The following is a 14,407-nucleotide window of genomic DNA, read 5'->3' as shown; positions in this document are numbered from 1 at the left end:
TCTGGACAAATTCTTCACCCCTCAGATGGCCTTTGAAACCCTCCTAACCAGCCCCATCCCACAGCATCCTTTATCTCTGTCCTTCCATGACCTTGCGCCTCTGAACACTCTGGTTAATTTGTCTTTCCAACTCCTAAATATCCTCTGATGCCACATTTGGTCCTCCTCTCTGAGGTCTGTCCCCACGAAGTCTGCCAGCCGGGACACTGAAGTTACCCAAATGAGAGCTCCCATTCCCGAGTTCCCTGGGTCAGAAAGCGCCACTGACTCTAGGGCAGGGCACGGCGCGACGCCACCATGGCCCCTTCTCATGATCCCTGTTCCTCCAATCCTGGTTAGGTGGGACGCTCCCGCCAGCCCCTACTGGGCTCAAGGTAGCACAGGCGGGCCGCGTCGGTCTCGGAGGGCGCATGCGCTAGCGCTGGCAGCTGTTTCCCGGCGACCCCGCCGCTGGCTCATGGACACGCGTCCTCAAGGGCTGGCGGGAGCGCGCGCGCGTTGGGGGCGGGGGCCGCACGGGCCGCGCATGCGCAGCGGCAGGCGGCGGCGCGAGTCGAGCGGGGAGATGGCGGCGGCGGCGGCGGCGGCGCGGAGAGTGTGAGCAGCCGCCCGGGAGCCGCCGGCCCGGGCCCAGTGCGACCCCGACCCTGCCCGCCCACCCGCCATGGGCAACGAGGCCAGCTTGGAGGGGGGTGCTGGTGACGGGCCGCTGCCGCCCGGAGGCTCCGGCCCCGGCCCGGGCCCCGGCGCAGGGAAGCCTCCTTCAGCACCTACCGGCGGCGGACAGCTCCCGGCGACCGTCGCGGGGCGGGCTACCGCGGGACCACCCGGTCCAGGCCCCGGCCCCGGCCCGGGCGGGTAAGCGCGCGGCGCGGCGCCTCGGGGGCGGGGACCTGCAGCCTGAGGTAGGGGCAGGGGCTCCCGACCCTGCAGTCTCGTCTGAACTGTGAGGTCGGATGTCGGGCCACACTTTGAACCCAGCTGGATTGGTGTGACCCAGGTGGTCGCGGGAAGGGGCTCTCCCTTTCCAGCCATCCCGCCTTGGTAAAGCAGGTTGGTTAGCGCAGGGTCGGTCTGGGCCTGCAGACCGCGACTCCGTCACGAACCCCAAATTCGCTTACCCCCAACGCTGGGCTCAGGAGGGGCTTATGTAACCTCAGCCTGGTCCCTCCGCACTGGGGAGCAGTGGGATGGAAAACGTTCTTGTCTGGTGGTGTCTGCATGTGTCCATTGTGTTGGGCAGAGGAAAGAGCACAATGGGAGTGGCTGTCAGGGAAGATAAGTGTCACTGCGAGGAACAGAAAGATGAAAATAGTTGAACCACGAACTTGGTCATGCGCTTTCCTCAGGCATTTAGTGGCTATAATCATCTTTGGAGGAAGGGAAAATGCTGCTGGACACCAAAAGGTACTTATTTAGGCTCAACAATACTAACAGGGTCATATGCTTTCACCATGGTTTAGGGAAACACTTTAAGGTAAAGCAAAAATGCTGTTGAATCATCTAGCACCAAATATGTTCCTGTTGCCTTATGATTTAGATTACCGCTTCAAATCAGTGGAATGCTTTAAACAGAACATATCTGATCAAATACTGTGAAACCAGCTTGTTTAAAACGTATGACAACTGAGGTCTTTTAAACAATCAAATGGCAGTAAATGCAGTGGAAGGATATGCCAGTGTATGATAAATCCGTAGACTGAAAACTCAGGAAAGCTACCAAGAAACGACAAGATAAAATGGAAGGCATTATCTTTACACCAAATAGGCCTAGGGAGTTGCAAAACTGGGGGGTGCTTCGGGATCCATGTGAGTTAGCTGATAGTGTTGCCTTGGCTTGTCTGTGGGGGAGCACATAAACTGTGAGGGAGCTTTTTTTCTTTTTTCTTTCTTTCTTTTTTTTTTTTTTTTTTTTGATTCTCCAGCTGTCCAACTGTGCATCTCATGTGCTTATTTCCTCAGAAGTCATTTCTTAGACAACTTACAGTGATGAAGGGCTGTTAGTAGTCTGAAACCTGCCACAGACAGGCCAGCCTGTGAGCATCCCTTTTAGAGTGGGGATTTGCCCATTTTACATTAGCTATTACGATAATGCAGTTGGAGAGCACACGGTTCTTAGCACTGCAAATACTGTCCATTTTGTGGCATGTTGAGCTGCTCTTTGAGTTTTAGCTTGAGGGAGGCTCACTCAGGCTTTAGAGCTCTTCCTCTAAGGGAAAACTTCTACAGCTGAGTGGAAAAACACCTTGTTATTGGGAGTTCTCTGTATGGGGAATTTGACGTTTCTCTTCTGGTGACCAAACAGGCTGCTCTGCTTGTAGTTTATCTGATGTTACAGAGCCAGGCATTTGAAATTTTGGAAAGACTTGGGCCGCTCAAAGGGACAGGAAGAAGGCTAGTGTCTACTGTTAATACTCCTTTTCTATTTCATTTCTGTATTGTCTATGTGTTCCATGTGCCTTGCTACAGGGCAGACACATGAACTACTGTGGGTTAGGGAACCATGGGCTTCTGCTGGATTTAGTAGTCACATAATCTTTCTTCTGGCTGTGGGCAAGGCTGACACACGGGCCTGTGGTGCTAAGATCGAGAGTTGTCAGGCTTAGGGGGTGAATTGGCTATTAGTCACCAAAGCTCAGGATTGGGGGCCCTTAGGAATGGGATTTACTCTTTCAACTGACATTTGGCTTGTCACAGCATCTAAGCTGAGCTGCGCCTCCATCGTATGTCTCTCCTTCAGCGTTAGAATGGCTTCTACTTCCTCTCACCAGAGCATCTCAGGTACCTGATGCCAAATTTAGCATGTTCTGTTCTGAGATACTGCTGAACAGATTGGCCCATTGATGGAAAAAAAGCCCTGTGGCATGTCCTTCTGGGCATTCAGAAAAGATCATTGACTTTCAAGCAAGTTTATGAATTTGGGGGAATTATATTGTGAGTAGAGGTAGGTGGAGGGTCAGATAAAAGTGAGATCATTTTACTAACCTCAGAGGGGCATGAAACTGCTGTTATGGGAGAGTTGCTTCCTAAGTCTTTCCTATTGCTATATTACACCTTATCACCCCAGGCTGAATTAGTCTTTTCGTCTTCATACTGAGCTGACTTGGGCTTTGTATGGGGGCAACTCCAGCATTTGTGGCTGAAGAACCTGACTTTGAATCCCATGAGTAGCAGTGCCACCACACCCATAGTGCCGCCTCTTGACCTGTTTGGATGATGTGGCACTGTGGGCATCGGAAAGTCCCTCAAGGCAGGGCTCTCTGCTTCTGGTCTCAGGGTCACACGTACAGTTATATACATTGTACCTTTCCCAGGGAGTGCCAGGTCAGCGAAGGCTGAACTCTAGCTCAGGCTCCACTCTCCAAGCTGTATGCCTTGGTATGGGCTGCATTCTCCCACAGGAAGGGGCACCTTTTATTCATTCATTCATTCATTCCTTTAATTTTATGGAGATATGCCCGATGTGCATTGAAGTGCCCAAGCTGATGGAATTTTACCTGTACACACATCACCAGTTCAAGACAAATTTTATCAGGACCCCAGAAAGCACATTTTAAAGAAATTTAGAAGCCATGTAGACCAGTGGCAGCCTGTTTAATCTACATCAGCTCTGTGGACTTGCATATGCTTTGACATTTGAAAATTGATCTTTAATCAATCAGCCAAGGTATATTTACCTGTATTAAGAGCAAGCACTTTGCTGGGCTTTGTGGAGGGTCTGGAAGTGTATACGATGCTCACAGTCTGGTTGGTCAGATAGCTCTTGACAAGCTCTCAAGAGCCAAAAATTGGAAGGATCCTAGGAGTGACACTGTAGGCAGCTCAGTGTCTGAGAAGTGTCAAATAGGCAGTGCTTATACAAGGGTTGTCAAGTGAGAACATGGAGAGGCAGAGCCAGGCTTCAAAAGAAGAATCCCAAGGTCCCTTGGGAAAATGGTGCAGTTATGAGAGGTGGAGAGAGGAAGAAATGGCATGAGGAGGTGGCCTACACAGGCAGGGACTGTGAGCAGACAATGGGCTGAGTGCAGGGGTGTGGAGGAGAGCTGGGGCAAACCAGGTGAGGTTCCTTGCCCTCATTATCCCATCAAAATCCTTGATCAGCACTGGGGTCGCCTCTGACTCACTTCCAGTCCATATGCCAGGGAGACATCTTGAGCCAAGGGCAGCTGGGTGCAAAGAGCCTGGTCATTTGCTGGAAGATGGGCAAGGTTGTTCTGAGAACCACACCCAGAGTTCCTTTCTCAAAATAGATTTGTCATAATTGCTGCTGAAAAATGAATGAATGGGTTTGTCAGGCATAGTATCTTTGGTCTGGGATTAGCCAGACTTGTTTTATCAGCTAGCAGTCAAGCTCTAGAAAAATCTGGGATTAATTTGTAGGGATAAAATGAAAGGATATACTTGTCAGGTTTGGAAATAATGGTCCTTTATCATTTAGAGATTATGTTTGGCCACTAGATTCTCATGGAGGGCATGTCATGGAGTTTGTGCTAAAGTGACCTAACATCTGAATAGTGATGATGTCAAAAGTTCACTCAAAAGGGGCAACCATTTTTGCATTTCTTGCCAGGGAAAGAGGGGCAGTTTTTGATAATATAGCTGTTCCTAGCATTAGTAAGACTGATAAGATGCTGTGGGTCCAAAAAAAAAAAAAGTTATGGAAACATTAGGAAAAGAGAGTCTATTTTATTTAAAAAAAAGTTTTTATTATGGAAATTTTCACACATACATATATAAAAGTACAGAGAATAAGCTTATGAACTCCCATGTCCCCAGGGCCTAGCCACAGCCGTCATCACCTCATGGCTGATCAAGTTTATCCATCTCTCTTACTTCCCACCCCGATGGAAGCAACTACCAGACATCCCAACATTTCGTCATCAATATTTCAATGTAGACTTCTAAGAAAGAAATTTTTGGGGAAAGAGGGAGGGAGGTAATTAGGTCTACTTATTTACTTATTTTTAGGGGAGGTACCCTGGGGATTGAACCCAGGACCTTGTACATGCTAAGCATGTGCTCTACCACTTTAACTATACCCTCTCCCCCAGGGTTCAATTTTTTTGATTATCTTATGAATTTATTTGTACAGTTGGTTGGTTTGAATTGTGATAGAAACAAAGTCTATACATTGGGTTTGATACGTCTCTTCAGTTTCTTTAAATTTATAAGTTCCTTCTCCTTTTTTCCTCTTGCAGTGTGTGATTGGCTGTGTTGTTTGTCCTATGATTTCTCATATCTGGATTATGCTGACTGTATCCTTGTGGTGTCATTTAAGATGTTCCGCTGCCCCATATTTTCCCTGGAAACTGGGAATTCTTTCTTCCTTCCTTCCTTCTTTTCCCCCTTCCTTCCTTCCTTCCCCCCTTCCTTCCTTCCTTCCTTCCTTTTTTTCTTTCCCAAGAAATTCTAGCATTTTAAGAAAGAGTTCATTGAGGACTTCAGACATGAAGGGGCTGGGAGTTCACTGAAAGTAGATCCAGACTTCGGACTAGTCTGGGAATCAAAGAACAATGCAATGGGTCACTTTTCTGTTCTTTTTCTAACATTCTCCTTCTGCAGAGTAAGTTGGGTTCTAAGTGTAAGAAGTCAAAGCTTTCAGAGTGCCTGGGTCATGCCTTTTCACCCCAGCTTCACCGGAGTGTCTTCCCTGTACGTGTAAGTGGCCAGCTGCTAGGAGACAGGATTTGGGGCTTCAGTAAATCCTCTCCCATCTCACAGGTCCTGCACATTTGAATGGGGTCCTTTCCCCTTGTCTGTGATGGAGGCAGGGAGGGACAGACCTTGCTATGTGTGGGCTACTTGAGGAGAATCTGTTCCTGGAGCCTGAAGCCCATATGTGATCAACCGGGGCTGACTGTGGAGGTAGATTGGCAAAACCGTCACAACAATTGAAACTACCTTTGCTGGATGCCTGCTCCATCAGAGTCATCCTGCTAGGTGTTTTGCACACTTATTCCTCTTTCCACCTGCCTGGCCACACAGCTCTTGCAGGCCCCATATGTCCTTGTTTTACTCGACCTTCCTGCCCAGGGACTCACTTTGTAAAATGGTGGTGTGTTGGCTGAGACCTGCGTGTCTGCGGCAAGAGCCGACTGTCACTTTAGGACTTGAGGCCCTCCTGGTAAGCTGGGACTTGGGGGACAATCCAGCTGTCCTGTCTCAGTTGGTGTCAAGGTCATGTCATGCTGGCATTGGTACTGTATTCGTAGGACTTGCTCAGGCTCCTTTCCTGAAGTAGTTTCAGGTAGTTTCTGCCATCTCCATTCACCAGCACAGTGGTGGAAGCTGATCGTAGTTGGGAAATGAATTGGGACCCTGGCCTCTGGGAGCCTGCCTGTAGTAAGGGAGATGGAATTCTGGTGTCCTACCCTGTATGGATTGGGCCTCTGGTGGGTGTCTGTCACTCTCTGGCATCCTCTCAGCCAGAGTCTTATACTTGAGGTTCTGGTCAGCTGTGCCTGTGGGATGGAGCAGATGAGTATGCTCCCTGATTCATCTGTGCTGTCCTTTGGGTCCCTAGGCTGGTCACAGGGCTGCTCTGATCTCTCCTTCCTGTAATTTGTTCTTAGGGGCATCTAGGGTTCTGAAGAGAGCCTTGTTCTAGCAGAGACCTCTTAGCTGGCATCCCCACTTCTTTCTAACAAAAGGGTCACATGGAGGCATATTGGGAGCCTCCAGGGAACTCTAGGTCACCCCTGAGATCAAATCCTGGCTGCCTCTGAAGTGGTGGGACTGCTGTCAGGGCCAAAGGTGAGGAAGTGATTTTTGCTAAGGAGAAGGAGGACTTAGTCCCAACAGCTGAGGAGATCAAAGAGCCTCAGAGGCTTGTCCACGAGCTCACAGAAGGATCACCTGATCCGGTCCCAGCTGGGACTGCCCCCTGTACCCACAGGAGCCCAAACTCTCAGGTGTCACAGGCTCAGGGAGGGAGCTGTCCCCTCCAAGGATGCTGAAAGAACCAGTAAGGCATTTGTGTGCTTTGGAAGAAAGGGGATGTAAGGAAGTTTCCCAGTAGTCACCCCCATACATTGGATACATTCGTGTATGCAGGTACGTAATAAGGATCACCTATACTTTTTGTATATGGGAGCGGGTCTGAGGGATTTCCACAATTAAATCCCACTTAGAAGTAGGAGAACTTTAAAGTGAAATTTTATCTATGTACTCAGGAAACCCTTTGCTGAGCACCTCCAGGGTGCCTGTTCTGGGGTGAAATTCAAGGAACAGAGGAAGGAGCAGGAAATGGGCTCTGTCCTCAAGGGGCTTGCAGTCTGGTGGGAAAGAGACACTTCAGTTCAGGTCTTTATCCTCAACATCCTTAAATTAGAGTTTGTTCCTGCCTTCTCTCTGTGTCACAGAGGTAAGATAAATAAGCACATGATTAAAAAGGGATTGTGTTACTTTATCTTCTAAAATAGTAGAGCACATATTTGTATGGTGCTTTCCAGCTTACAGAACACATTCACAGAACTGACTTACTCTGCTGGGAGCTCCAAAGGCCTAACATAAGAGATTTAGAAAAACAGCCAGCTCGCTGACTTTAGCAAACCTGAATGCCATACACTGAGCACAGCTGGAGGATCACGTCACTTCCCTGCCTCCTGCTCTCAGAAGATGGAAAATTTAGCAAGAGGATGGGCAGGGCTTTGAGGACAGGAAAAGGATCTGGAAGTAGGACATTTGAGCAGAAGACAGGGTAGGGTGGGGTGGGAGTGAAGAAGAGTGGAAGCATCCTGGGTGGGGGTCAGAAACTCAGGTTTTAATCTATACTGACGTTGCTTGAACTGGCTGTTGGTGGGGGGTGGGTCCTCAGTGTTTTTCCATCTATGAAAATGAGAAATTTAAGTCGATGATCTCCAAAGTCCCCTCCACCTCTGACAGCTTATTTCTGTGAGATAAATAAGAAGGAAGGGGGATGCCTCCCACTGTTCAGCCTCAAAGAGGAGAGAAAACAAGTACAACATGCAGCCGTTAGGTTAATTAGAAGAGCTTTAAATGAAGAGGATTTCTCTCCTGTTGTGCCCCAGAGATCTTCCAGAGTGGACAAGATGACCTCACTGTCAAATGTGGAACCAGGAGAGGGACTGGCTTTTCAAGAGCCGGCTTGCCTCTCAGTTGCACCAGATAAGCAGGGGCTCTTGAAAAGCTGTTGGTCTCCTACAGGCTTGGCTGGCCAGCCAGCAAGGCTCCCACCTGGGTCTGCAGAGCCTGCCGCAGCTCCCTGTCCCCAGCTGTGCTCGACCGCTTACCTCCTGAGTGTCGTCCCATCCATATCCCACCGATGCTCTGGCAGCAGCCCATGTGGCCATGTTTCCAGGGGAGCCGGGGTTGGCGAACACTTCACGGGTGTGGAAAGGGCTGGCCTGAAAGGGATTTTAGTTCTGCCCCCTCCAGCTGGGCAAGTGTTGCTTCCTTCCTTTGTAGATGGTGTGGTATTCTCCGCAATTTCTCCTGCAGCTCCGTGGGTTTTGTGGGCTCAGGCCAGGTCTCTGCCAATGTCAAGGTGTGGTTTCCTTCAGAAGCATGGTTTAGCTTCAGCAGGTGATATGTTTACTCTGTCCTCCTTTTATTTTGAGTATCTAATCCAACCCTTAATGGATGCCAGAATGTCTGCTTCCATATTCCCTGAAGGCAGGAGCTCTGCCTTGGTGTGAACACCCTGGTGGTCGGTGGCCTTTGGTCCCTCCCAGGCAGATGACTCCTCTGTTGGAAAGTTCTTTTCTTTTGTGTGTCCTCCTGCTACCTTCTATCCCTTGGTCCTGGCTCTTCCCTCTGGCACAGCTGACTTATCCTGACAGGTCTGGCAGGAGCTCACTGTGCTGTCACCTCCTTAACCCCGGCCTTCTCTCTAGACTTGATTTCTCCAGCTCCTGGGGCTGGGATGTGACTCTGGGACACTTGCTAACCTGGGCTGTCCTGCTCAAGGCTGTCAGTATCCTGAGGACAGGGAGGCTCAGAGAACACAGCTCAGGGCTCAGCACATCACATGGACTATGAGTGCCAGTCTGAAGGATCAGGGGCCTTGGCTCATGCAGCCTGAGAACATCATCCTACACCTTTCTGAGCATTCTCTGGCACTGCATCCCACCCTGTCCAGCCTCATGCTGGCATCTCAGCATGAAGGCTGGCTTCCCTGCATCCTCAGCTTGAGCAACCTGTGAATCTTTGGGGGTTCTGCATGGGTCCCAGCCATGTCTTCTCTGGTTGTACTTAGAGATCCCTTCCAACCTAGTGAGACCCTTTTGGATCCAGACTCTGTCCTCTGAACTGAGGTTATAACTAAAGCAGCGTGATTGTTTTGGGAATCATGCTATGAGAACTTCTCCCCTTCCTATGGCCCTGTGAGCCCACTTTCCAAACCCCTGTATCGGATCTCGAGTGACCAGTGTTGTGCTCTAGAGGCCATGGCCTTACTAGCTCGGGTTTGAGTGGTGCCAACTGAGGACAGTGGCAGACAGGGTGTGCATGATTGGAGAGGTAGCTGCCACTTGTACCCTAGCCATGGCAGCCCCTGTGCACGGCACAGGAAACCCTGTGCAGGCTTGTCCTTCCCTGGTGGGCCAGGTCATGCTGGCCTCTCTTTGGGGTGCATTGGCCTTTGGCTCTGTAGGTTAGATGTCCCCAGGAGCAGCAGATGCTTTGCAGATGAAAGTTTCAAAGACAAGTAAAAGGAAAAAAGATGGCATGATGAACTCGCTCCTGTGATCCCATCATCCATCTTCAACTACGGTCTGCGGCTTGCAAACTTGTTTCATCTGTATTCCTCCGACTTTTTTTCTTTCGGCTAAAATATTTTCAATAAAAATCCAAACATATCATTTCACTCATTAATATTTTAGGATTTATCTCTAATGTTTAAAAGATACTTTTATTTTAATCCAATTACATGATCACAGCCAACAATATTAACTGTAATTTTCTTTTTACTTTATTACTTTTTGGGGTTTTGTTTTTGGGGGGGATAGTTAGGTTTATTTGTTGATTTTTTTAATGGAGATACTGGGGATTGAACCCAGGACCTGTGCATGCTAAGCATGTGCTCTACCACTGAGCTATACCCTCCCCCTGTAATTTCTTAATATAACCTAGCACTTAGTCCATGTTCAATTTTGCTTGATTATTTCAGAAATGACTTTTTCTAGTTGGTTTGTTCAAATTAGAAACCAAACAAACCTTGCATATATACAGAGTATTTTATATATATATAATGTATATATGTCTTTGCTTCAAAATAATAACAGAATTTTTTTTACTAACAATAGTACTAATAAATATAGTTTAAGATTCTCTTGTGGTTTCTTTGGTCCTTAGTTTATATCTTTTCAGGGATATGTAGCCAAAATTCTGCATTTTAGAGTTATTAGAAATGATTCTTCTCTGTGTGGTTATGCTATTAAGAAGATATACAATTAAGCTTTTTTTCCCCTCCAGTTTGTAAGGATTGCTTCTTGATCACTTATCTCTTGCCACCATCATACTGCACAGTAAATCAGCCAAAACTCAGTGGCTTCAGATAGCAATTTTTTATTTTCACTCATGCATCTGCATGCTGGCTGTAATTCACTGATCTAGGCTGGGCTCCAGACTGCAGGTGAGTCCAGGTCTGCTCCATGTGTCTCTTCTCCTCCTCAGACAGCAGGCTAGCCAGGGCATGTTCTTCCCATGGTGACAACAGATGCACAAGAGGGCATGCCTAACCACATACACACACACACACACACACACACTTCAAGCCTCTGCTTGAAATGACATATCTGCTAACATTCCTTTAGTCAAAGCAAATCATAATTAAGCCCAAAGTCAAGGTGTGGTGTTGTAGTTGCTATGGCTGCATAACAAACTGCCCCAGTACTTAGTGGTATAAAACATCCATTATTTTGTTCCCAGATTCTGTGTCAGAAATTCAGACAGGGCACAGTGGGACGGCTTATTTCTGCTCCGCAATGTCTGGGACTTTGGCTGGAAGACTTGAAGGCTGGAGACTGGAATCATCTGACATGTTTTCATCATTTACTTGTCTTAGAGTTGATGCTGGCTGTTAACTGGGGGCCACAGTGCTTCTTCATGTGGGCTAGATTGAGCTTCCTCACAACGTGGTTGCTGGGCTCCAAGGGTGCCCTGAGACAAGGGGGCGGGGGAAGAGAGAGTGAGAGAAGCAGCCAGATGGAGGCTCACTGCTTCCGTTACTTAGTCTCAAAAGACATGAGTTGTTACTTCTGCCACATTTCATTCATTGAGGCAGTCACAAAGCCCTGCCTGTGTTTGAGAGGAGGAGACAGACTCCATCTCTTGATTGGGAGTGTCCAGGTTTTGTAAGAGCATATGGGACTGGAAATCTTGCTGAGACTATTTTTGGAAAATAGAGTCTGCGGCACCTGGAAAAATATACTGCACCTCTCGGAGGAGAAATTGCAAAGTCACATGGCAGAGGGCAGAAATCTCCGGAAGGTAAAGAATGGAGAACAACAGGGCTGTCTACCATATTTGTTACTTTTTCATTTAATTTTCTTAAAATTATGTAAAACTTGCGTGTGATTCCAAATAAAACTGGGGATATTGAGAAAAGTCTGGTTCCATCTTGTTCCCTTCCACCTTGTTCTCTGCCTTCCCTGATAAGAAACCATTTTTATCAGATTTCCCCATTGTTTCTTTTTGAAAATATAAGGGAAAATATAGGTTTATTTACCTCTCTTTTTTATATAAAAGGTAGCAGACTCTAAACACTGTCCTATACTTTGCCTCCCCTCCACCACTTAATATATCCTGAAAATCACCTCACTGCAGAATATAGAAATCCTTCTGATTCCTTGTTGCATTCACACCCTGCTCTCTCACATGGACATGCCATGTCTTATCCGTGGACATCAGCCTGTGTCCAGTCTTTTGCTCTTATAAATAGCACTACAGTGAGGAACCTGGTGTATATGTCATTTTGTATTTTTACCAGTGTATCTATGGGATACTTTCCCAGTATATCTATGGGGTAGTGTATCTATGGGATAGTTTCCCGGTGTACCTGTGGGGTATTTTATGTTTTTTCCAGTATATCTATAGGGTAGTTTCCTGGGGGATGCTAAGACCAAATGGTCAATGCACATTTTGCTATGTGTTGCCAAGCCTGAGGGGCAAGGGCAAAAGCTGAGCTAGTGAGCGGCTTGGACAGTATTCAAGTGTGTCAGGATGGTCACTGGACAAGGATGAGGAGGGGGTGATGGGCAGTAGGGAGTGAGGTGAGTGTGCTAAAATGTGCTTGACTTCTGAATATATTCTGCACGTAGAGCCAGCAGGATGGCTGGAGTGTTGTCTGTGAAGAGTTAGGGAGAAGTGTCAGGAGGACCTCTGAGTTTTGGCCTGAGCATCTGGTGCACCCTGGGGGCAACAAGGACGGGCCCTAAGATCATAAGTTTGTTCCTGGACAAGGTGTGTTCTAGAGGCACTCAAGTGTGAGATGTTAGGTAGGCAGCTGGGTGTTCAAGTCTGGGCTAAAAGCAATAAAGTAGCACTTCACCTGCAAATGCTTTAATATTAAGGCCACCCGGTTCCTACAAGTACCCTGAGGAAGAGCTAAGGAAGAGGAATAAATTGAGGCAATACTGGGGTTCCAAGAGGGCAGGTCAAGAACATTCAACTCCACAAACATTTATCTTATCAAATGAAATACTAGAAATGAAAACATTCACAAGAGGCCTGGTGTTAAATGCCAACTGGTTCCTGGTTCCCCCCCCAGGGCTGAGGATATAAGGGTGAGGATGTTCCTACTGCAGAGGATGTTTGAATTAAACTTGGTTGAGGGTATGGCCCTTGCCCTCTGGGAGCTGTGACTCACTGAGCGAAGCTTTGGGGCTCAGAGAGCCCACTGTGGTCCATCCTTCTCATCCTCACATACAGTTGCTAAAACAGATACAGAATTTGAGCCTTGGACCAGAGAGTTTGCTTGTCCTGGCCCATCCCACAGGCTCTCAGGATCCGTCGCTAGTCAAGGCTGAAGCCCAGGCCACCAGAGTCACAAAGAACACCTGCTCACTGTAGGAAGAGTATCATGTTGCCCCTTAACTCTCACTGGTGTTCATGAAACTCTGGGAAGGCTGGACTGTGGTGCGGGACAAGGTCCCCTTGGCAGACTCTGGAGATTGGGAAGAGGGCAGGAGGGAGGGAGCTCCAGGTCTGGGATTGCCGCTCTTGGGTGGTGATCTGCTCAGCGGCTACTGGGGTAGAGATAACATAATTTGCCTCTGTGATAGAGATTTCTCTGGGCCCAGGGCTCTGGGCACAGTTATGGCACATGGAGCTGGCTCAAAGCCAGTGGCCTGGAGTAGGTTTTTCCCAATGGCCAAACATCCATCTCTGCTCACCCTGTGTACTGAAGCACTTTTGTGAACATTAGTGCTTATCTCTAACTGCCAGGGTGAGAGAAGCTGCCTGCTGTCAGGGAGCTGATGCAGGCCAAGCGTGTGGAAGAAAGGAGGAAGGGAGCAGACAGAACAGGCAGCTTGTTCTAGATGCTTCTAACAGACCAGGTCTGCCGTACTGCCTCCCTCCACCCCTTGCTCCCCAGCTTTGTCAGGTATATGATAGAGCCCTCAAGGGTCCCTGCTTTCCTTGGTGCTTGGTGCCTCCCTGACCAGCAGGGTGTATACCTTGGCTTGCCTGAGTTGTGGACACAGAGATTGAGGGGCAGCAGGCACATGGCTTCTGTGCCGTCCCTACCCAGGTACCCAGTCAGGTGTGAGGAGCCCTGGGAACCACGTCCAGGGCTCCAGGGACAGATGCCACATGATCAGCCCCTTTTCTAAATGGTGAAAACCTCCCACACCCCTGAATGTGGCATGAGAAAGCAGAACTGTCCTCCCTGTCCTCAATTCATAGAGCCTGGTAGGGACCCTTAGGGTGACACTGCCCCTTTCAGTTGCCAAGACCTTGGCTCCTGCTTTGAGTTGGCTTGGTGGTGCTGAGAACTTGTTTTCAGAAGCATGAAGAAAGAGGAAGCCGAAAGCTTTGCCTTTTTGGAAACCATCCTGTGTTCCATGTATTCCGACACCAGACCTGATCCTGGGACTCTCAGGCTTTTGCGATGGAGGGGCCGTGACCCCAGGGGTAATCAAGGCTAAGCTTCCTGGCAAGGTTTTCAGGGAAACAGGCCTTGGTCAGGCTCCCTCGGCTTCCTTTTCCTTAGTCCCTACTGGTGGCTCAGGAGAAAAAAAACATTCAGACAAAGATATGCATGGCTTTTGAAAAGATAGTAATGATACTTAGTAATAATTAAGTGATTTTGCTTATACAGTATTTTTTCTCTGTGTAGCTCTGGCCAGTAGAGGGTCATGATCACTGGGGAGGGATGGAGACAGGCCAGAGAGGTAATGGGCGTTTCTAAGAACCCCATAGCAAGGTGGGGCAGGACTGGGAG

At 48.3% G+C, this 14,407-nt stretch overlaps 1 protein-coding gene across 2 annotated transcripts in view; it reads left to right on the top strand.

Annotated features, from left to right (window-relative positions):
- Positions 1-565: 565 nt before the first annotated feature.
- BSN (bassoon presynaptic cytomatrix protein) overlaps positions 566-14,407 on the top strand; it is an 83,199-nt gene continuing 69,357 nt past the window's right edge. For both annotated transcript variants that reach the window (XR_012500011.1, XM_074344888.1), the window contains exon 1: positions 566-858. Coding sequence is in view for 1 of the 2 variants with exons in the window: in XM_074344888.1 (XP_074200989.1) it covers positions 665-858 (194 nt within the window). In the remaining variant the exon portion in view is untranslated. The remainder of the gene's footprint in view (positions 859-14,407) is intronic.

Source organism: Camelus bactrianus, chromosome 17, assembly GCF_048773025.1.
Source record: "Camelus bactrianus isolate YW-2024 breed Bactrian camel chromosome 17, ASM4877302v1, whole genome shotgun sequence".
NCBI classification, from domain to species: Eukaryota; Metazoa; Chordata; class Mammalia; order Artiodactyla; family Camelidae; genus Camelus; species Camelus bactrianus.
This window is presented reverse-complemented; position numbering and strand designations above follow the sequence as displayed.